Source organism: Rhipicephalus microplus, chromosome 7 (assembly GCF_043290135.1).
Source record: "Rhipicephalus microplus isolate Deutch F79 chromosome 7, USDA_Rmic, whole genome shotgun sequence".
NCBI lineage: Eukaryota > Metazoa > Arthropoda > Arachnida > Ixodida > Ixodidae > Rhipicephalus > Rhipicephalus microplus.
In genome coordinates, this window is record NC_134706.1 from 114,814,215 (window position 1) to 114,836,768 (window position 22,554).

General features: G+C 46.6%; 1 protein-coding gene across 1 annotated transcript in view; it reads right to left on the minus strand.

Annotated features, from left to right (window-relative positions):
• Nucleotides 1–7,633: 7,633 nt before the first annotated feature.
• Nucleotides 7,634–22,554, minus strand: part of LOC142767846 (uncharacterized) — a 29,250-nt gene continuing 14,329 nt past the window's right edge. Inside the window, exons 2-3 of the mRNA XM_075870085.1 lie at nt 9,527–9,743; nt 7,634–8,609 (exon numbers count right to left, since the gene is read on the minus strand). Of these exons, the coding sequence (XP_075726200.1) occupies nt 7,774–8,609; nt 9,527–9,743 (1,053 nt within the window). The 3' untranslated portion in view covers nt 7,634–7,773. The remainder of the gene's footprint in view (nt 8,610–9,526; nt 9,744–22,554) is intronic.

The following is a 22,554-nucleotide window of genomic DNA, read 5'->3' on the forward strand; positions in this document are numbered from 1 at the left end:
ATGCATGCACTGTGCAACCTCAACAAAGAATTCAAATAGTAGACCACATCTTTTACTAGCATGAGGTGTTAACCACAAACTAATCAAGCCACAATACAAGTTTTGTGGAACACGTGATCTCACAGCTCGAGATGTACACTGTTTGAAATATTCATATGTCCCTTGAATCGGTTCATCTATTGTGGAAAGTTTTCGAAGTTTGTGTATTGGCTAACATGGAGCCTCTAATATTAAGGGAGCGAACAACGCCAGACATGTCAAGTCAGCTGAAATTGAACATTTCAGTCATCGTTTCAAGTGTTAAATATAAATTGTCATCTCTGTCATTCTTTTATCACATATGCGGCTGTATTGCGTGTATTTGTACGACTAAAATTCTGTGTAATTTATGAAAGTTCGAAATTTTAAAAGTATGTTCTGTCTTTCATGCACCACCTACTTTAGCAGTTACGGATGCGTGGACTGCGAACCTCATGAAAACATTTTTATTGTAGATGAAATTCTTGTGCTAGCTCAAGTTTTTAAGCAAGGACAAATGAAGGTGTGAAAATGGTGCGAGCTCACAAATACTCTCCTGCGTTTTTTTTACAGGGATGTACGAATTAGCCACACCATGCGTGCTTGTTTATGATTTAAATATAGTTTTTAGCTGAGTGGCAGTAATCTTGGCAAGCGTTTCACCGGTTCTTACGAGGTGTATGGCTGTTTGATCTAGATATGCTTACAATTATGAAATTAGCGCGTGAATTGTTTTCATGATAAATGCGCAAGTTTGTGTTATCGTATGTACATTGTTTTGTCACTTTTTAAAGTGCTTTCTAGCGGCAAATCGATGTCATTGAAGGAACAACAAGCAAAATGTGGCATGACTATGAGTAATACGCTCAGATTGCAGTATGCCAGAAAGAAAACAAAAGGTACGACAGTTATATAGTTTACTGATAGACATGATAAAGACCAGAACACATGAGTGAACAAGATGTGTGGCCTGTAATGCTACTCTCATCCCATTGTTCACTTAGTGCAATGACAGTTTCTTTGAGGCTATTGTTGTTTGGCTGTTTTCTTTATTTCTGATGCGCTTATTTATACTAAGTTGCAAAAAGTTAAAATAAGAACTTACAGGAAAAAGCATGACGAGCCCTCATTTATCATACGATTTACAACAGTGGCAGACACAGTGCAATTTATTAGAGCCTTAACTGAAAAAACTCCCAAGCATTTCCCCGAGGGTTAACATGGTTAAGTGCGAATGCACGGGGTGATGCTATAAGGGGTATTTATTAATTCGCACTATTATATTTATTAATCACATTATGGTGCCTTTATGGTGTAATGGTTCCTGGGAATCGCAACTTGATCACACGGGGGAGTTTACGTTAACTCACTGGCGAATGCCAACGGATTTTAACTTTACTCCCCCTCACGACCCGCTCTTGACGGGAGACTGAGAGAGAAGGCGGGCGCGCGAGAGAGAGGGGTGCGCGCGCAGCTGCAGCGAGCGAGGAGAGCAGAGGAGTGAGCGAAGGGGGAGGGGGTTTAAGGCGCGTTACTGACAACGATATCAGCGTCGCGTCCGTGGCTTATTCGCGTGAGCGTCGCGCTGCAGCCCTCCAAGTCCTCTTTCTTTTACGCCTAGTTCACACTGAAACATCCGCTTTCTACAGCGACCGAAATTCCCCTGCCGCCGAAACGCAGCGTCGTTTCTGGGAATCGCAATTTGATCACACGGTGGAGTTTACGTTAACTCACTGGCGAATGCCAACGGATTTTAACTTTACTCCCCCTGATAGCATCACCCCGTGCATTCGCACTTAACCATGTTCACCCTCGGGGAAATGCATGGGAGTTTAATTACTGATGATGATGATTAAACTGTAATTAATGAATTTAGGTGTTGTTTGTCATGAAGCATTTGTACACAGATACATTATATACGAAGTATTATTTAATTACACTTCACGATTTTCGTACGATGCGTCAAATGCACACATCGCGAGCGCGTCGCACACACACACACAAACTACACTACAGATTAGTACCTATTCGTGTTATCGCTGTAGCTCACGGTTAGTACCAGCGTTTTGTGATCCGAGAAATGTAAGGTGAGTGGATCCGGCAAGACGGAGCGGACCTTACAGTTCCTACTGAACGCTAAGTCTATGAAGCCACCGTTGATCGTGGTCGGAAACTCGAGAGACAGACATGTCATCGAGTAATTGTTCAGCATGTAGTCAACCAACCAGCCATTTTCCTTTCTAACGTTTCTAAGGTTGTTATCGAACCACAGCCAGTCAAACACGGCGCAGCTGTGACCGAAGCTGCGATCCACAAAGTCGCGTTTGAAACGCGCGTCCGGACGAGCAAAGTCCAGGGCTCGTACCCTCTCCCGCGCGGCACGTTCACTGGCTCGAACGGCTTCGGGAACGTCCACTCGCCGTTGACGATTGCGAGCGGTGTCTTGACGCCGGCCTTCATCGCCCTTCTCCGCCTGACGCTTGCGTTGTCGTTCCGCTTCTTGGGCCGCGTTCGCGGCTCGATGCTGGCGCCTCAACTCGGCCTCGCGAGTGCGCAGTTCACAATCCGCTGCACGTTTCGCCCGCTTGTCCTCGGCCTCGCGAGCGCGAAGTTCGGCATCCTCTGCACGCTTCCCCCGATTGTCCTCGGCCTCGCGAGCGCGCAGTTCAGCATCCGCTGCACGCTTCGCCCACTTGCACTCGGCTTCGCGAGCACACAGTTCGGCATCTGCTGCACGCTTCGCCCCCTTACGTTCGGTCTCATGAGCCCTTCGCAGCGCCGCCTTGTCTTCCAACGTCGCCGAAACCGCCGCGGTACCGTCATCTCCAACGACGGGTGCAGTGCTGGCATTTGGTTGTGCTGCATTCGTTGTTGATGGTAGCGTTGCCTCTGTCACAAAACGAGCGCTCAAATAAAGAGCGCGCCACCAAATTCTCGCGACGAAACGCCGGAGTGGCGCCGCAAGGTCAACGATAAAAAAAAACATCTAAAGACTCCCTGGGCGCGCGACTCTCTCCCCTCGGAAGCGTAGGTTCGCCGACGAACCTCCTCACCCCGCATCGGCGGCCGTGCAAGCTCTCGAAATTTCTAGATGGAAAGGGGCGTGATGTCGGGTTGAGTCATCCGTCGCGGACGGCCCTCGTACCGTCTCGCAATTTCCCTCGGCCTTCGCTGCACATCGCGCCGACGAAATGATGAGAATTTTCTGGAATGGCGCGGAAGGTATTCAACCGAGAAGCGGAGATGGGAGATCAGGAGAAGACTGAAGTTAGCGCCAGAGCGCGTAGGGATTCCGCCGTGTAGTCGGTGAAGGTTTTGTCCGTAGGGACAAAGCAGGAGAAGAAGAGGATTTCCACCTGAGGGGTGAAGGCTCGAGCTACAGGCAATAGCGTGTGTCTACCGCTATCGAGCGAAGACGCGTGGCAACAGCTGCGTGTGTGAAGCCGACGTGTTTCCAGCGAAGAAGTTTGAAGATTGGAAAGTGGCCTATTGAAGACATGAGGTTTTCTGGAAGATAAACTTCGGCGAGGGTTCCTGGAAGAGAAACTTCGGGGGAAGCGGAACGACAAGAACGCTTGACTTTGAGTGAGTGATTCTCGGAAGAGTATCATCCAGACGTTTGTTCCAAGAACTTTGGACTGAGTAGGGTTTCTATCTCTAGTCTTTAAGTGTCTTGGTTGTTCAATGCATGCGACTGCATTGTAGTGCGTATTGTTGTGAGTGTCCGTTGTTTCGAGTGTGGCTGATTGTACTCTGTAGTACGTTGTTTGGTGGGTGACATATTGTATTCAACTATTGTGGAGTATGCATACTTGTGTATTGTTTTTGATCTGCCATTATTGAGAATATAATTCTGTTTTGTTTATCAACTCTCGGCTCTGACTTGTTCTTTGGGCCACAGCCGGCGTCCGCTGGTGCGCCGAAAAGGACCACTTTTAAATTGTCCACGCTTTCGTGGTGCGGTTCGGGGGGCCAATACTTCGGCCCTTGGAATTAGCCCGGCGATCGCCTCTCGAATTATCGGGACGCGTGACAAGTAATCTGGCGTCCGCGACAGAACCTTTCGGTGCACAGTGTGTCCAAAGTAGTGAGAAAGAGCCTCGAGTTGTTGATAGTGCTATCAGAACGATTTTGTGTGTTGCTCAGTGTTCTCGTTAAGAAGTGCAGGAGAGTGTTCCGATAGACTGATTTAGGCATATACTTTTTGCACGCGGCAAGGTTTTATTTGCGAGACACAATGAATCTCGAAAAGTTAGTTACTCTTGGTGAGAAGATGGGTCTTTATGGTGCCGAACTACGGAAGTGGGTAAGCCAGAAGAAAAAATAGGCGGTGGAGAGAGAGAGGTTAGCAGCTGAGAGAGCAAAGGAAGAAAAAAATTCCGCCATATCCACGAAGTGAATGATGATGAGTGGGCGAAGCTCCGGAGATAAACCTGGTAAACCATGAATCCTCTGTACATTTTGCCCACTCCATTTTATTACATCGCTCCCCCTAGCGTACGTTGCCGCACTCAATCGAACGATTGCCTTCAACCAATGACACGCGCCATATGTGACATCATTCCTATTTTATAAGATCTCGCGTCTTTCATCAACTACAAGTACCGCTTTCTAGTTTATAACATCTTGCATCTTTTATTCATCAGCTACAAGTACCACCATCTAGTAAACACTACAAGAACTAAACGAGAGGTAGCTACACACAGGAGACGGTACCGCCATCTAGTGAACACTGCAAGAACTAAACTAGAGGTGGCTACTTACAGGGGACGGTACCGCCATCTAGTGAACACTGCAAGAACTGAACTAGAGGTGGCTACATACAGGCTACAGGGGACGCACAGCCCACGCCCTAAGGAACTTCGCCCCTAAAAGCAGCTGAGTTGGAACGAGAGAGGTTGGCAGCTGAGAGAGCCAAGGAAGAAAAAGCAGCTGAGTTGGAACGAGAGAGGTTGGCAGCTGAAATGGCAAAAGCAGAAAGAGAAGCAAAGGAGCGAAAGTTGAGAGAAAAAAGAGAGCAGCAATTGAAGTTGGAGCTGGAGAGAGAAAAGTTGGCAGCTGAAAGGGCGACAGAAGAAAGAGAAGCAAAGGAGCAACAGCTGAAAGAAGAAAGAAAAGCGGAGATGGCTGAAAGGGAACGGCAGCGGCAGCACGAGATGGAACTCGAGCGGCTCCGTTTGCAACAGCGAAGTGAAACTCCGGTCCAAGCTAGAGTTGAAAGCAGCAAGCGGGGGGACCACGGCTTCCGCTTGAACCCAAGCAAGCTGCTCGTAGCGTTTGATGACAGGAAGGACGACCTTGACGCGTACCTTCACCAATTTGAGATGATTGCGAGGAGCCAGAATTGGCCGGAACATCAATCTGCAACTGCTTTGAGTACTTGCTTGAGTGGTGAAGCGCTCAGTGTGTACGGTAGGCTGACGCCGACTGATGCAGCCAACTATGCAAAGGTGAAAGCGGCTTTGCTGAAGCGATTTAGATTTACTGTGAAAGGATTCCGGGACAGATTTCGGACAGCAAAGCCAGCTGATGGTGAGACGGCTACGCAGTATGCCGCCCGACTTTGCCATTATTTCGACAGATGGATTGAACTTTCAGGGACAGCACAGGAGTACGATGAGCTTAGAGAGCTCCTTGTTAGAGAGCAATTTCTTACTAGTTGACACCCAAGCCTGTCGCTGTACTTGAAAGAGAGGAAGGCTGAGTCGTTTGAAGGCATGCTTGAACTGGCTGATCAGTTCTTGGAAGCGCAAGGTGGCACAAATTTGCCCAGAGTCAAGAAGGTGTGTCCCGAAGATTCGAAGAAATCGGCACCCGAACAAAAGAAGCGTGCACCGGAGAGTGTTCCGCGATGTTTTCTGTGTAACCGAGTGGGTCATCGCGCGAACAACTGTCGTACTAACTTTACGATTCCTACGGTAGTAAAATGCTTCAAGTGTGGTCAGACTGGACACAAAGCAGACGCATGTCGTAACGGAGCGAGTCAAACTCACCAGGTATCCTGTGTGCTAGCAGCACCGAAATCAGATAGTGATGCCGTCACCGACGGAATTTTAGAGCTGAAAAATGGGGAGAAACTTCCTATTGTGGGTGCTGTAATGACAAAACAGCCAACCGGTCTTACGAAGGGAATGCCAACGCTGCCTGGAAATGTTGCGGGCAAGAAGATTACGGTGTTAAGAGACACCGGTAGCTCCACGGTTACCGTGCAGAGAAATTTGGTACGGGAAAGTTAGTTAACAGGCAAAACGAAACCAGTTTGCCTAATTGACAGTACGGTTCGGATGCTTCCCGAAGCAGAAATTGAGTTTGAAACCACGTACTTCAGTGGGAAGGTTACCGCTCTATGCATGACGACCCCCCTGTACGACCTCGTCATCGGAAACATCGACGGGGCGCGAGGGCCGAATGATCCAGAACGATTGGGAGGAGACCCTAAGATAGAGACCTCGCCAACCCAGCGACCACGAGATACAGTGGAGGAGCATCCCGTGACGGATCTCACTCGAGCCCAGGGTGAAGCAGCGGTGCAAAAGACAGTGAATGAGAAGATGATCATGTTGAACGTGTTGGGCAGCTGGGCTTACGTCGGCTCGACCTCAACTGACCGACAATGTAAAGATAACGGAGTCGGCCAGCCAGGCCAATTGTCGGGACATGAACAAGCGGGTGAATAACCGGGCAGGATCAGTTGAGCGTCATGACCCGTTAACAATGTCGGAAGTGACAACGATGGCTGAGACGCCGCCTCAGATACCGTCGTTGGAAGGGGCTCACCGGAACAAAACGAGGAAAAATAATAAGAAGAGATCGAGAGAGCACCGCAAGAAAGGGTGCAAGCGCCGCTCGAAATGCACAGGATAGGTGTCGACGTCGATTCGAAATGTGTTTGACAGCGCTATATGTTAAGTTAATGTGGTTGTTATCCTGTGTCACAAGTGTCGAAGTGTTTGTGCTGTGGCGTGATGTATAGTATTGCACAATTGTTGTAATGAGAGAACTTTGTACATTTGTATTGTTTGGAATATGTGGTGGAGTGCTGTACTCATGTACCTGTGGTTATATTTCATGTGTTGTGAGTTTGAATTACCATGTACAATTGTATTGAGTGATCTATTGTGAATGTGACGTGTCGTGAGCGACGGACTATGTTACTGTCTTTAAGAGTGTGGGGACTGTTCGCGCTCGTTTGTGTGGTTTTGAATATTATGAGATAATATTCCTAAAGTGGGGGGCAGTGTCAAAAATGAGTGCTCAAAAAAAGGGCGCACCGCCAAATTCTCGCGATGAAACGCCGGAATGGCGCCGCGAGGTCAACGATAAAAAAACATCTAAAGACTCCCCGGGCGCGCGACTCTCTCCCCTCGGAAGTGTAGGTTCGCTGACGGACCTCCTCACCAAACATCGGCGCCCAAGCAAGATCTCGAAATTTCTAGATGAAAAGGGGCGTGGTGATGTCCGGTTGAGTCATCCGTCGCGGACGGCCCTCGTACCGTCTCGCACTTTCCCCCGGCCTTCGCTGCGCATCGCGCCGACGAAATGATGAGAATTTTCTTGAATGGTTAAAAACACAGCGCAAACAACGGCAGGAAGAAAGGAAGAGACAGGACAGAGCGCTGACTTACAACTGATCTTTATTAGGAAATGCGAACAAATATATATCATGGCAGGCAAATAACACGTGTCCACCACAATATCAAAAATTCGCACAAGCGTCACCATCACCATATCGCTACTGTCTCACCGCACACGTGTTCATCCTACAGATAAGAAGTCCATCTCTTTTTGAGAGAGGGTTACAGATGCCCTACTTACACATTGATCTTTCAGACGTGCAATTTCAGCCGCTTCCATTATCTCCCTAGTTTTTCTTTCTTTGTGCCTGGCTAGGATTTTAGTGTCGCGAAACTGCGGTGTGCACCCACAATCCCTACAATGGATGCCAAGGTGGCCGCTAATAGTATTTTTCACGTTGTACTCGTGCTCCTTCAATCTTGTGTTTACGCACCTTCCTGTTTGGCCCACGTATATCCTTCCACAGGACAGCGGGATCGAATAAACTACATTTTCCGCGCAAAGTATGTAGCTAAATTTATGATTTACTGCGCAGAGCTGCGGCACTCTTGCGGGTTTATTCACTTGCGCACATATGGACAACAGCTTTATCGGCGCAGAGAACAGCACTCTGACGTTGGCATGCTTCCCTATCTTTTTCAAATTGTGTGCGATCCCATGCATATACGGCACAACGGTACACTTTTTATTTCTGTTGCACTCCGATAACGATAGCCGGCCCTGGGTATGCTTTAGCTTTTTTAAAATAGATTCTGCGACAGAAATTAACAGATGTGATGGATAAGCTGCTGCCTTAAGGCGTTCAAGTTGTTTACTGAAGCTCTCTGAAATTAAGTGGCGACAAGACTTCTTTAGGGCATTAGTAAAGCACGTCGTGGCAATAGACCTCTTTACCAATTTAGAATGGCAGGAATCAAAAGGTAGCAATAATTTACTGGCTCGTGGCTCATACTCCCAGCAAATGTGATCTGTTTCAAATTTAAGCTTTAGATCAAGAAACCTAATGACCTGCCCCACTGGTAATTCATGCGTCAAACAAGTGGCTGGAAATGCTTTCGAAATTCATTTAGCACTTCTAACATTAGTGGTTGTAGGCCTGATTCGTCCGTCTGAAAAATAACTAAGAAATCATCTACGTAGCGGAAGACCTTGGTCAGCCTTAAAACATTCATGTGGTCGTGCACTTGCCTATCTAGATGCGCTAGGAAAAGATCACTTAATATCGGAGCTATGCTAGATCCAATGCAGACCCCATTTGTCTGGATGTAAACCCTGTCATTCCATGTTGTAAAAGTCGAATTAAGGTACATGGTTAAAAGCTCTAAAAAACTGCCAACCGCTAACCCTGTGTCGTTCTGAAAGGCGGTTGCACCATGCTTATCTATACACTCTTCAATGCACAGCATAAGTCGACTATGAGGCAAAGAATAGTAAAGGTCCTTTACATCCAATGAGCATGCCATGTAGCTTTTGTCGTTACAGGTATCTAAAAACGCAATCACATCGTCAGATTTTCGCACAATAAAGGGGTCATTTACTTCCAATTTCCTTAACTTTTCTTGCAGAAACGAAGACAAACATTTCTGCCACGTACCATTTTCCGATACTATTACCCTTAATGGCATGTCCACTTTATGGGTTTTTGCAGTGAAAAACATATGCAAGCTCCCACCTTTGCTTTTGTCAATCGATTTCACCAAGCTCTCAAGATTTAGTTTTTTACATAGCTTCTTGGCTTTTGACTTAACCTGCTGAAGGGAAACATTTTCCTTTAAGGTGAAAGCTGAAGATATCGCTACCTCAGCTTTTGATATAAACGTGCCCTCCTTTAAAACTAAGAAGCCACCTTCTTTATCGGACGGTAACAAAGCCAAAGCGTTAGTTCTCAAGAAGGACACCGTCTGCCGAACTCGAAAGTCATTCTCCCTCTGACCGCACTTCACCAATACATCAACACCTTCAGACACGCACCTGTCAGCGTCCGCCTCTGGAGCCAGTTCAGACACTTGTCTCACCAAGGTTAGCAGTTCAGGCGCAGTCTTTACAGGTTGTATGGCGAACTTCGGTCCTTTGTTCAGAACTTTGCGAATGCCGTCCGGAAGAGACACATCCCCGAGGGTCTTGACACCGTCGACGTTTGCCCTTGTAAACTTAGGTTCAGAAGCACGAAGTTCAGCTAAAGTTTGCATCCACATAAACTCAGCTGTTGAATCCGCCAGGCTACTGAATTCTCTCCATTTTCTAATTGGTCGAGGTTGTATATTTGGGCCATGAAGGCGCAGGAACAAGCAATCCTTGTAAAACCTTGCCTGCCTATTCCACTCTGCACGTATTATTTTGCACATTCTTGTTCCATGTCCTTGCGATGGAAAGAAGCCACCAAAAAGCACCAAAACTTCTGGCGGCAGCCACTTCTTCTTTAGATAAAACGACAGGGTACGTGCTCGGCAGACAGAGACGGCGAAGAGGGTGATGAGGATGTAAGGATCCACATAGGAACAGTTAAAAGAGCCCTGTGTACTAGAAATGAAACTTGCTAAGGTTAAAGCTTGGGCGAGTTGGTTCAAATACATGATTAAAAACACAGCGCAAACAACGGCAGGAAGAAAGGAAGAGACAGGACAGAGCGCTGACTTACAACTGATCTTTATTAGGAAATGCGAACAAATATATATCATGGCAGGCAAATAACACGTGTCCACCACAATATCAAAAATTCGCACAAGCGTCACCATCACCATATCGCTACTGTCTCACCGCACACGTGTTCATCCTACAGATAAGAAGTCCATCTCTTTTTGAGAGAGGGTTACAGATGCCCTACTTACACATTGATCTTTCAGACGTGCAATTTCAGCCGCTTCCATTATCTCCCTGCATTGGATCTAGCATAGCTCCGATATTAAGTGATCTTTTCCTAGCGCATCTAGATAGGCAAGTGCACGACCACATGAATGTTTTAAGGCTGACCAAGGTCTTCCGCTACGTAGATGATTTCTTAGTTATTTTTCAGACGGACGAATCAGGCCTACAACCACTAATGTTAGAAGTGCTAAATGAATTTCGAAAGCATTTCCAGCCACTTGTTTTGACGCATGAATTACCAGTGGGGCAGGTCATTAGGTTTCTTGATCTAAAGCTTAAATTTGAAACAGATCACATTTGCTGGGAGTATGAGCCACGAGCCAGTAAACCATTGCTACCTTTTGATTCCTGCCATTCTAAATTGGTAAAGAGGTCTATTGCCACGACGTGCTTTACTAATGCCCTAAAGAAGTCTTGTCGCCACTTAATTTCAGAGAGCTTCAGTAAACAACTTGAACGCCTTAAGGCAGCAGCTTATCCATCACATCTGTTAATTTCTGTCGCAGAATCTATTTTAAAAAAGCCAGAGCATACCCAGGGCCGGCTATCGTTATCGGAGTGCAACAGAAATAAAAAGTGTACCGTTGTGCCGTATATGCATGGGATCGCACACAATTTGAAAAAGATAGGGAAGCATGCCAACGTCAGAGTGCTGTTCTCTGCGCCGATAAAGCTGTTGTCCATATGTGCGCAAGTGAATAAACCCGCAAGAGTGCCGCAGCTCTGCGCAGTAAATCATAAATATAGCTACATACTTTGCGCGGAAAATGTAGTTTATTCGATCCCGCTGTCCTGTGGAAGGATATACGTGGGCCAAACAGGAAGGTGCGTAAACACAAGATTGAAGGAGCACGAGTACAACGTGAAAAATACTATTAGCGGCCACCTTGGCATCCATTGTAGGGATTGTGGGTGCACACCGCAGTTTCGCGACACTAAAATCCTAGCCAGGCACAAAGAAAGAAAAACTAGGGAGATAATGGAAGCGGCTGAAATTGCACGTCTGAAAGATCAATGTGTAAGTAGGGCATCTGTAACCCTCTCTCAAAAAGAGATGGACTTCTTATCTGTAGGATGAACACGTGTGCGGTGAGACAGTAGCGATATGGTGATGGTGACGCTTGTGCGAATTTTTGATATTGTGGTGGACACGTGTTATTTGCCTGCCATGATATATATTTGTTCGCATTTCCTAATAAAGATCAGTTGTAAGTCAGCGCTCTGTCCTGTCTCTTCCTTTCTTCCTGCCGTTGTTTGCGCTGTGTTTTTAATCATGTATTTGAACCAACTCGCCCAAGCTTTAACCTTAGCAAGTTTCTTGAATGGCGCGGAAGATATTCAACCGAGAAGCGGACATGGGAGATCAGGAGAAGACTGAAGTAAGCGCCAGAGCGCGTAGGGATTCCGCCGTGTAGTCGGTGAAGGTTTTGTCCGTAAGGACAAAGCAGGAGAAGAAGAGGATTTCCACCTTAGGGGTGAAGGCTCGAGCTACAGGCAAGAGCGTGTGTCTACCGCTATCGAGCGAAGACGCGTGGCAACAGCTGCGTGTGTGAAGCCAACGTGTTTCCGGCGAAGAAGTTTGAAGCTTGGAGAATAGCCTATTGAAGACGTGAGGTTTCCTGGAAGAGAAACTTCGGCGAGGTTTTCTGGAAGAGAAACTTCGGGGGCAGCGGAACGACAACAACGCTGGACTTTGAGTGAGGGATTCTCGGAAGGGTATCATTCAGACTTTTGTTCCCAGAACGTTGGACTGAATAGGGTTTCTATCTCTTTAGTCTTTGAGTGTCTTGGGTGTTCAATGCATGCGACTGCATTGTAGTGTGTATTGTTGTCAGTGTCCGTTGTTTCGAGTGTGGCTGATTGTACTGTGTAGTACGTTGTTTTGTGGGGGACATGTTGTATTCAACTATTGTGGATTGTGCATACTTGTGTATTGTTTTTGATCGGCCATTATTGAGAATATAATTCTGTTTTGTTTATCAACCCTCGGCTCTGACTTGTTCTTTGGGCCACAGCTGGCGTCCGCTGGCACGCCAAAAAGGGCCGCTTGTAAATTGTCCATGCTTTCATGGTGCGGTTCGGAGGGGCCGATACTTCGGCCCTTGGAATTAGCCTGGTGATTGCCTCCCGAATTAACGGGACCCGTGACAGCCTCCGGGACATTCATCGCACGACCCGCTCTCGACGGTAGACTGAGAGAGAAGGCGGGCGCGCGAGAGAGAGGGGTGCGCGCGCAGCTGCAGTGAGCGAGGAGAGCGAAGGAGCGAGCGAAGGGGGAGAGGGACGCGCGCAGCGGCGTTAAAGATATAAGGCGCGTTACTGACACCGATATCGGCGTCGCATCCGTGGCTTATTCGGTAGAGCGTCGCGCTGCGGCCCACCAAGTCCTCATTCTTTTAAAGATAGAGAGAAGACTGCGGACGCCGCTGACGGCGGTGAATAGTTTGGGGTCGCTTATAAAGTGTATTCTTACTTAAAAACAGGAACAAGTGCCGCCATATCCACGAAGTGAATGATGATGAGTGGACGAAGTTCCGAAGGTAAACCAGGTAAACCATGAATTCTCCGTACATTTTGCCCACTCGATATTATTACAATGCTCCCCCTGGCGCACGTCGCCGCACTAAATCAAATGATTGCCTTCCACAAATTACACGCGCCTTATGTGACATCATTTCTATTCTATAACATCTCGCTTCTTTCATCTTCAACTACAAGTACCGCCATCTATTTCATAACATCTTGCATCTTTTAATCACCAGCTACAAATACCGTCATCTAGTGAACACTGCAATAACTAAACAAGAGGTGGCTACATACAGGGGACGGTAACGTCATATAGTGAAGACTGCAAGAACTAAACGAGAGGTGGCTATATACAAGGGACGCACAGCCCGCGCCTTAAGGAGCTTTGCCCCAAAACTGCATCATGCAGGTGTACAGCCCCCTATTTCTTTCACCTGAATTCGCGAGCGCCGACTGCCCTGTCAATAGGCGGCCTTTGACAAAGCACAGGGCTAAAATGAACAAGAATACGTGCATGTCTGCGATGAACAGTCCTGTGTAGCGGTCTTTCAATAGACGGTTCTGGCAATAGGACGCCTGTTCCCAGAAAAGTCTATCATCGGACGCCTGGCACAGGCACTTCAAGACTGTGGTCGGTGTCGCACATTAGGTTAAAAAGATGGGCGACTATACAGAACAGACACTAGAAGCAGGCTTTAAAACATGGTATGCTGTATTGCAGAAACTATGTTGGGAACGAGGATGAGGTCATGCAGTAAGCTTTTGCGACTGGAAACGCACCGCATGTATCGTATCAAACCTCTTGAAAGAAACAATATCTTATGGCACATTATAAAGATACAAAAAAAGGAAAGTAGTAGCACTCACTACTCTCATATATATTTTAGCAATGCCTATGCGCTTGCCATTTGGATAATTCTGGCAGCAAGTGAGCAAAATAGGTGCGAACTGCTTCAGAGAGAAAGCAGTCATCCCTCTGCGCACACAAATATCCTGACACTATTGACACTATCCTGACACACAAAATCCTTACACTATTGAAGTGCATTTACGTGATTATGAAGGCTTCCATGAATGCTAGCTTCTTTTCCACACAACATTCTGTGATAAGTAGAATCAAATAAACGCTTCCTACCTTTTTATTACATTAAACATGCGAAAATATAATGCTTCATTTTCCTGTAGTGATTCTCAAAAAAACGCATCAGAACTTGTATGTGAAAACTTTAGGACGCGGTTCCGACCGACGCGACAAACAGCTACTCTGCCAGAAATCAATGAAGAGCCTTCAACAGCACAAGACGCTAGGTTCACGACCCCTAGCGCAGGCGATCACATTTTAGTTTATATCCTTAATTTCACCTCTGACACCAGTGGTAAGTGATGATTCCCAATAAATGCAAAACTAATTACTCATACATCAGATTTTTCAATACAGACACCACACCTATAATACTCAATGTCTATTCCAAGTTGAAAAAGCTTTTCAGAAAATTCGAGCAAAAACATTTACGCGACCTTTGTCCATGCCATCGAAAGACCATCATCCTCGGTCGGTGCACTTTTTGCGGCAGATTCCAGCAGCAAGGCGATCACAAAGTCATTCATCAGTGTCACGTCCATAAAGGAGGCATACGTGGCAGCGCCAGCATAAAATCAATTTATCACCAACACCAAAATGACTGTTAGTTACTCAGAAACTGTCTTACGTACCTTCAATGCAAGTCCAATTCGACAAACGGTCGTTTCAACTACTAAGCGTTAACTAATTGAGCGCATTGCTACAATATAAACATCGATGCATGCGGCGCTGTGTAAGGCGGGTGAGGCATGTGCGCCGATAATAAAAGGTCGAGCGCAGCGCCTGGCTATACGTGCTCAACCACTGGATGCATTTCAGTGCGACGAACTGTTTTGACTTTCTATGAGGCCAGAAACCGCACCCACCTACGGCCCTTACATCGCGGCGCAACTCGCCAACATGAATTATCGTGGCGCAGTTTACAATGTCGGACGTCCCTTTTCCCATCTTTTGCACTTTACGCAGCCTGAAATATAATCATATTGTTAATGCAAGGTGTTTTGAAAATATTACAGATTTTTGATTTTAAAAGAATTGGGGCGGTTGAGCTTAGCCTTTACAAATTGAATGCGATAGTGAAATCCGGCCCTAGCGTGCCCTTCAATCGCTAAGCGCATGGTTTTTGATGCTTACACACACACACACACACACACACACACACGCGCACACAGACACACACACACACACACACACACACACACAGTATATTGTGCCAGCGCGCGTGCACGAATGGTACATACAGGTTCTAGATTTACCGAAAGAGTCACATGACCTCCAAGATACACGTCGCGCGTTTGCCATATCAGAGGCTCTAAAGAGTCTCACGATGCTTCACAGACGGCGCACATCAACTAACGTTTGCTGTTTGCATGATCAACGTCTCTGGAAAGGCATGATATATTTTCCACTATATGGGCAGAAAATTTTGGAACTGTTGGAAAGTTCTTGTGTGTTTTTGTGGGAATGGCTGCACAAACCCGTTCTTTTTCGACGTAGTTGGATGGGATCCCAAATGCGCCTACAAATTGCCAAATGAGCTAGTTTTCTTCGTGACACCTCTCGAACAAAAAGCGTTAAGGAGACTCCTTTGACTACATGGCATTTGTGTAGTGTTTTCCCCGGAAGCAGCTGCAAGTAACATCGTGGCTTTGCTTTAGGACACCCGCTTGCCACGTGAACGCCCCGGGTTTGATCGTCAATGGGACCAAAAATAATATACTTTGTTTTCATTGCTTGTTTCTCAATTTTTGGCTCACGGACAACCATCGGTGCCGACGCCGACGGTGAAGCTTTTGCGACATGAGCTCTCTAACACTATCACACTAAAACTCTTTTAGGCACATGGCATCTTGAAGCGAGTATGAGGGCTAGGTGGAAAGAATATGACACTAATTAGTTTATTCCGGTCTGATTGTTTACCAACATATTTCAATTAACTTTTTATTGATCGTTTGACGGTGATTCTTTTTATAGCGAAGTTGTTCCATTTCACAAATTATACTGAGCCTAGTATCTAAACTAAGAAAATTGCGTAGTTTTCTGGAAGCACCACAAAAATTTCGAAACCGCGATGCCGTTGAACATGAAGCTATACAGACCGGGGACGCCGGTATGGCTGTCCTGTATTACGTCACGCACGAACATTTCTTTACGTAAATCAAGCGGCACCGTATCGCGCGAGAGACCTGGTGTCATGCTAGTACATCATGTTGACCAGTGGTCCCTCACGCGTGATGTGCGGAGGTTATGTGACTATTTCTATGTTTAAGGTCGGAAATTTGCAAGACTCGAATATTAAGCCTGTAATGTCTAACACTTGCGGTAACCGTTGTTCAGTCCCCAGGCACGATGTCAGATTTGGCGTCTTCCTCGCACAGGGGAGTGAGATATATGAGCACTAGACCGCAAAGGGTGTCTTTACAATATATAAAGTACGAGACTACGAGCGCATGCGAAACGGGGCAGATTAGTTTCGCGTCTCGCTGCCCTAGTGTCAAGAAAAGTTCGCATGTGACGCCGCACAGCGACCGCCCTCCGGAGCCCCCTGTGCATTTATTCTAAGCTCGATGCTTTTCTGCGGCTGTGTATGGAGCACCCATCTCCCATTTATATGTTAAAAAAGCAGCAGCACCCGTAAAAATCACCTCAGTGCACCAGGCTCAATGCCGGGTCTTGCATATTTTGAAGATATTATTTGATACCTACACCGGATAAGCTTGTCCACTCGCTATATCCATGCACTCTCCTTTTCGCATTTTAGCACTTGACAAAATACAGGGCGCTTTATTGTGGGAAAAAAAAGAACGTCGTTATCTGCCTTCTTTTGATTTTTTGTGCCTCTCGAGCTGATCGACCAGCCTCTTTCCGAGTGCCAACGCACAGTAGGGTACAAACAGACCTCTGGCATTACTCCTCCTCCAAGTCTAGTCTCGTCTCGAGGGCCACCAAGAATACAGCTCAGTAGCATTTGATGCGCAGTTAGCCAGTGGCATTCGCGTCAGTCTGAAACATACTACTTTATGCTAATGACGTGTACTGTCTCAGACACAAGCTGAAGGTGCCTAAAGAAAACTTGATCATCATCTTCGACCTCCTAGGATACGTCTCTGAGGTGACATGGTGACACGGACTGAAGTAATGACGTAAACATTTTCTGGGGTGCGCCTGCCCGGTACTCATGTGAACAAAGCCAAACTGTTTGTCCTGGTGTATAGGTGAAAAATTAATGCGCAGAATGTGCCGATGAGGATCACAGACTTGCTGGCGGGTTATTCTGATTCGGGCAAGCTGTGTCACTTCGTTGGCGTTCTCAGCACAATCTGTCGCATCTTTCCACAAAAACCGCAATTATCAGGCAGCATAGCATCAACTAGTCTCTTCTTCACTACAGACTACTCCGATTGGAGCCATTCTGCTGCTTTCCTGAGCAGGTTGTTTGGTACGTGAGCTAGAGGTATGGCAAAATTGTGCCTCAAATCTCGTGCTCCACTTCGACGTGCATGCAATTATACCTGGAATGACCTTGTTGAGGTGCTCAGTTAGAAAATTTATTTAAGTATGATAAGGGGGTTATGCACTGTGCCTTGGAAAATGATCTCAATGAGGAGGAGTAGGGGCCCTTCAGTGTCAGTGCCGTTTACATTCGCCTTCACTAAGGTGTGTATTCTTAGAAGACCGTAACCATTAAGATGTATTCGTGTCCGCTAAGAGACAATAGAAATGAACCAAAAGATTTATACCAATTTCTGCAAACGGTTTTCACTATTGAAACAGGATGCAACAGCCCAGCACGTCAAGTTGGCGGCACATAGCGTTCCTGACAGTCAAGAGAAGTCAGAGCCTAATGTTTCACCACCGCTTCGAGTCTTGGCCAAAAGTAGTTTTTGCTTGTGACAACGTTCGCGTATACCTGAGGTAGTCCGGAGTGACTTCTTCAAGGCGGGTTTTTCATATTTCGTTGCAGAAAGCTTCGGCACTTACCTGACAATTGGTCTGTGTTGTTCAAGAAAAGATTTTCCGGTAGAGTGTTTGTTGGGTTGACAGATTGCTGTAAAAGTTCTTAAAAAATCACAGCATATCCACGGAGTGAATAATGATGGGTGGGGTGAAACATCCGTCAGTGCGTCCGTGCTTCTGTACGCCCATTCGTTCTTGATTCCATCCGTCCGCGCAACCATTCGTGCGTCCATCCTTGCGTCTGTACGTCTGTCCATGCGTCCTTCCGTGAGTCCAATCATTCATCTGTCTGTCTGTCTGTCTGTCTGTCTGTCTGCGCGTCTGTCCATTTGTCTGTACTTGCGTCCATCCATCCTCACTTTCGCTCGTCTATCCATCCGTCCGTTCGTGGGTTCATCTAGAGTAAGAGAAAGAGAGAACATAAGGAGAAAGGCAGGGACTTTAACCAGGGCTGAGCCACGGTAGGCTACCTTGCACAGGAGAAGAGGAAAGGGGAAAGAAAAGTTTTAGAGGAGGGGAAAAAGGTCAGTGTGCCGACACGTAACAAATTCACATAAAAAACGATGAAACAGGTCGGTGTCTTTGAGAAAACGTAACAGTGCTTTCGTTCCTTTTCGAAATTGGGATGGGCAGTGCCATGGTCCCAATACTTTCTCGACTGTGAAATCACTTCTGTGCAGTTGATTTAGGACACTGCCCAGGTGACGCCTCTCGGTTGTGTATGCCAGACAGTCACATAAAAGGTGTTCAATATTAACATCGACGGCACAGTCGTTGCACTCCGTGCTATCGGCCATCCCAATCTTAAATGAGTAGGAATTGGTGAAGGCTACGCCAAAACGCAGACGGCATGACACTGTACCTTCCTCCCTAGAAACCCCAGAGCGTAGCCAGAGTCGTAGAGATGGGTCGAGAGAATACAGTCCATGTTGTGCGAACTGTGCTGACTGCCACTTCTGGAGTGTCATGTTCTGCGCGACCTCACCTAGGTATCTACCTAGTCAATTCTAGATAAAGGTACGGAATCAGGGTTTGTTTGTAGTGAACCCTCCAAATAACGCCATATCCAATCTCGCATTCCCTGTGGCAGATACCTGCTCCAGAGCTGGTATGTTCCACCGGTGGCGACGTACTACATACATACACACATACATACATACATACATACATACATACATACATACATACATACATACATACATACATACATACATACATACATACATACATACATACATACATACATACATACATATGAACAGACCCACGCCTTAAGGAGCTTCACCCAGAAATCACTCTCACCGCATGTGCGCCTCAATCTTTCAAAAATGAGCAATGAGTTGCGCTCGCCAACTTCTTACTGTGACCAAGTTACGACAGTCAAATCAACGAAAACTAAGTCATGCAGTCTTCTTCTTGTACGATCAGTGATTATATTGGTGATCGTGGGAAGTGTTTTGTAGGTATATAAATTGTGCCTGACAGATTTGTTAAATATTGTGATTTGCCGGTCTTGAAGACACACCCTATAGTTCGCCAAATGTCGAGAAATATAGATCATGCTCGTAAGCTTAGAAAGGTTTTGGGAGTCACTTACTACAAAAAATGCGAGGGAACTGGAATTTGGCACTACCTTGGCAAACAACTCGCTTTTAATTGTCTCGACTATGAACTAAAGCACCTGAGTCTAGGCCGACACGGCTTGTCAGTGTAGATAGCTGTTGATGCACCCCGTTGGTATAGCTGTTAGTGCGAAGTAAACTAAAACCAGTGGGGTTTACAGACACTGCCGTAACTTGTTTAACACCCCTTCTTGCCCCTCACTTCATATAACCACAAAGCCTTTCCTCGTGGGGCACGTAAGTCAATTGATGGTTTGCCTACATTTCTCTATATATACCAGGTAGTAGGAGCGATGCCCCGGATTAGTATACGCTGAGTCAGCTACTGTTTTATCTAGGTCATGCCTCAAGCCATCGTGTCTGGCTACATATATAAGGAACAATTTTCGAATGTTGTTGATCAGCGCAAACGAGACGACGACGAAGTAGAAGAACATACCTGTGCTGTCTCACAACTAACATTAAATTGGGGAAAACAGCTGATATATACCTGAAGTGCAACTCAACTGAAAATTCAAAAAACACCAATACATCCGAACACACCAAAACCAAGGTAAAAGTATATACAGTGGTATTATCTTCTGCAGATGCTAGAAAGATACCTTAATTCTGTGTCTCTCGGCGCAATTGGCTTCATGCTGACACAGTTATTGTTTTTGCTTCAGATGTTCAAGATTTCATTCACTTCTCTCGCTAACCTATGTGTATGATGCGACAGCAGCACTGTATTGTTGAAAAATGGTAAGCAGCCACATTCTTGACAAGAAGCGGCGAGGGAGGATGGCTTTGTCTCTGATAATGAGCGTTCAAGTTTCCAAAGGCGACTGTTGATGTATCTTCTGCTTTGGTCAATGCCAATGTAAGTTTTACCACATGATAAAGGAATTTGATGTACGTGGCCTCTATTGCTTTTATATATCCATACATTCTGTATATGGTGAGACGACGTCAGGTACGATGGAACGACGTTCCATTTTTTAACAAAGGCGTAAGAGGCAGCCACCGAACACGCGGCGAAAGACTACGATGATGACGATCACAATGAATTGTATACGCAGCTGAAGGGGATGAACTACACAGTAAGCGCTCATACTATTTCTGACTACCACGAAAGGGTACAGTAAGATGTCCAATTAGTAAGGGAATGAGCGCCGGATATAAGACATCAAGCGAGAGACATGGGGGATGTCGGTCCAGTGATGACGGCGATCAGAAACCGAAGTAACCGGAGTGACGCGATAATTCAAGGCTAATGTTCGTTCAAGCATGGTGTAAGGACCCAAGAATCTGTGAATGTATTTTTCACAGAGGCCGGGTGTGTGAACAGGCGTTCAGAGGAGCACTTTGTCGCCTCGGTTGAATGGCGCAACTCGACGTGTCGCGTCACAACGAACTTTTCGCTGAGCCTGAATGGTAGAGGCGTTGGCGCGGGAGATTGTGTGGCAGTGGTAGACACGGGAAGTTGTTGACAGGGCCGCAGATGGGACAGAGAACCCGACCAGCATGCGACACTGGAGTAATACTCCTGCAGTCGGAGCACCCAGTGACTGAGGCGCCCTGACAAGTTCTTTAAAGAGGACAACTACCAGAGCACATGGTGAATCGTGGCGATTTAGAAGTGGCGGTCATACAAATAGGGGCGAAATTTTCGCATGCACCACAACATAGCCCGACATTTTTGTTTAATGGTGCTGTAATTCTGTTCTACTGGAGAGATAGTAAGGCTCCCGTAAGCCATGAGTTGCTCTTGCGAATCCTGGTCATGTTTAAGCAGGACAGCACCCATTCCTTGCCCACTTGCAGTGTGTAATATAGTAGGGGCTGTGGGAACAAAATATACTGTAAGGCATCACTTCAGGGTCTGGAAAGCAGTGTCACAGACATCTGTTCAAATGATTGATGCACTCGTGGTCAGGATTTGGTGAAGAGAAACCACAATATTGGCGAAATCATGGACAAACCAGTGGCAGTAAGTGGCTAAACCTATTAAGCTGCGAAGAACTTTTAGCGTGGTGGGCTAATGAAAGTGCAACACAGCGGCTCCCTTGTCCATATGAGGTTCGATGCCAAGCTTGCTGACAACCTGGCCAAACATTTTGATGCTGCGGTTCGCAGACCGATAATTATTGGTATTCAGCTGGAGACTAGCTTTGATAAAGACATGTGAGCACCTCGTCCAGACGTTCTAGATGTTGCGAGAAGCTGGATGAAAAGATAACAATGTTGTCCAGGTAACAAAGACAGGCCTTTTAATATTGGCCCCACTGCACAGTATCGATCATTCGCTTAAGTGTGGCTGGGGCATTGCAGACCCCAAACGCATCACATTGAATTCGAAAAGGTCATCAGGAGTAGCAAAGGCTGTTTTCCGATTGGCTGTAGAGGGGCATTAGGGAAGAACATGAAGGCGAGGTAGTACGACGGGCGAGCGGGAAGAAGGAGGGTAAGCGTGGGAAAAATGAGGTCAAGGTGAGCATCGTTATGCGGGAATGTAGGTTCCGTGAACAAAGGGGTCGGACCTCGAAGCACGGTCACTCTCGTACGAAGAATAAGCCCGTAGTTCATCTTGGTGGCACCGGCGGCGAAAGAGGGAGATGAGCCCTCGTATGCCCTAGTAGTAGCAGACAGGGCGCATAAGGCGCCAGACAGGGAAGTGTGGTCGTAGTAGTGCCTTGGCTGCCATCGTGGCTAAATGGTGGTATACGACATCCGAAGGTACAGGTGGAGTTAGTGCAGGAGGCCTTCAGACGACTTCGGCATACGTAGGCACATGTAAGGACACAGGGGGCGGGGCAGGTGCGACGCTCGTCATCGACGACAACTCACCGTAGATAATCGTTAATAATTTCCTGCAGGTTAGGAGGGTGCTAGCGGACGAATGAAGTAGGTGCGCTGGCAGAAACAAGGCTT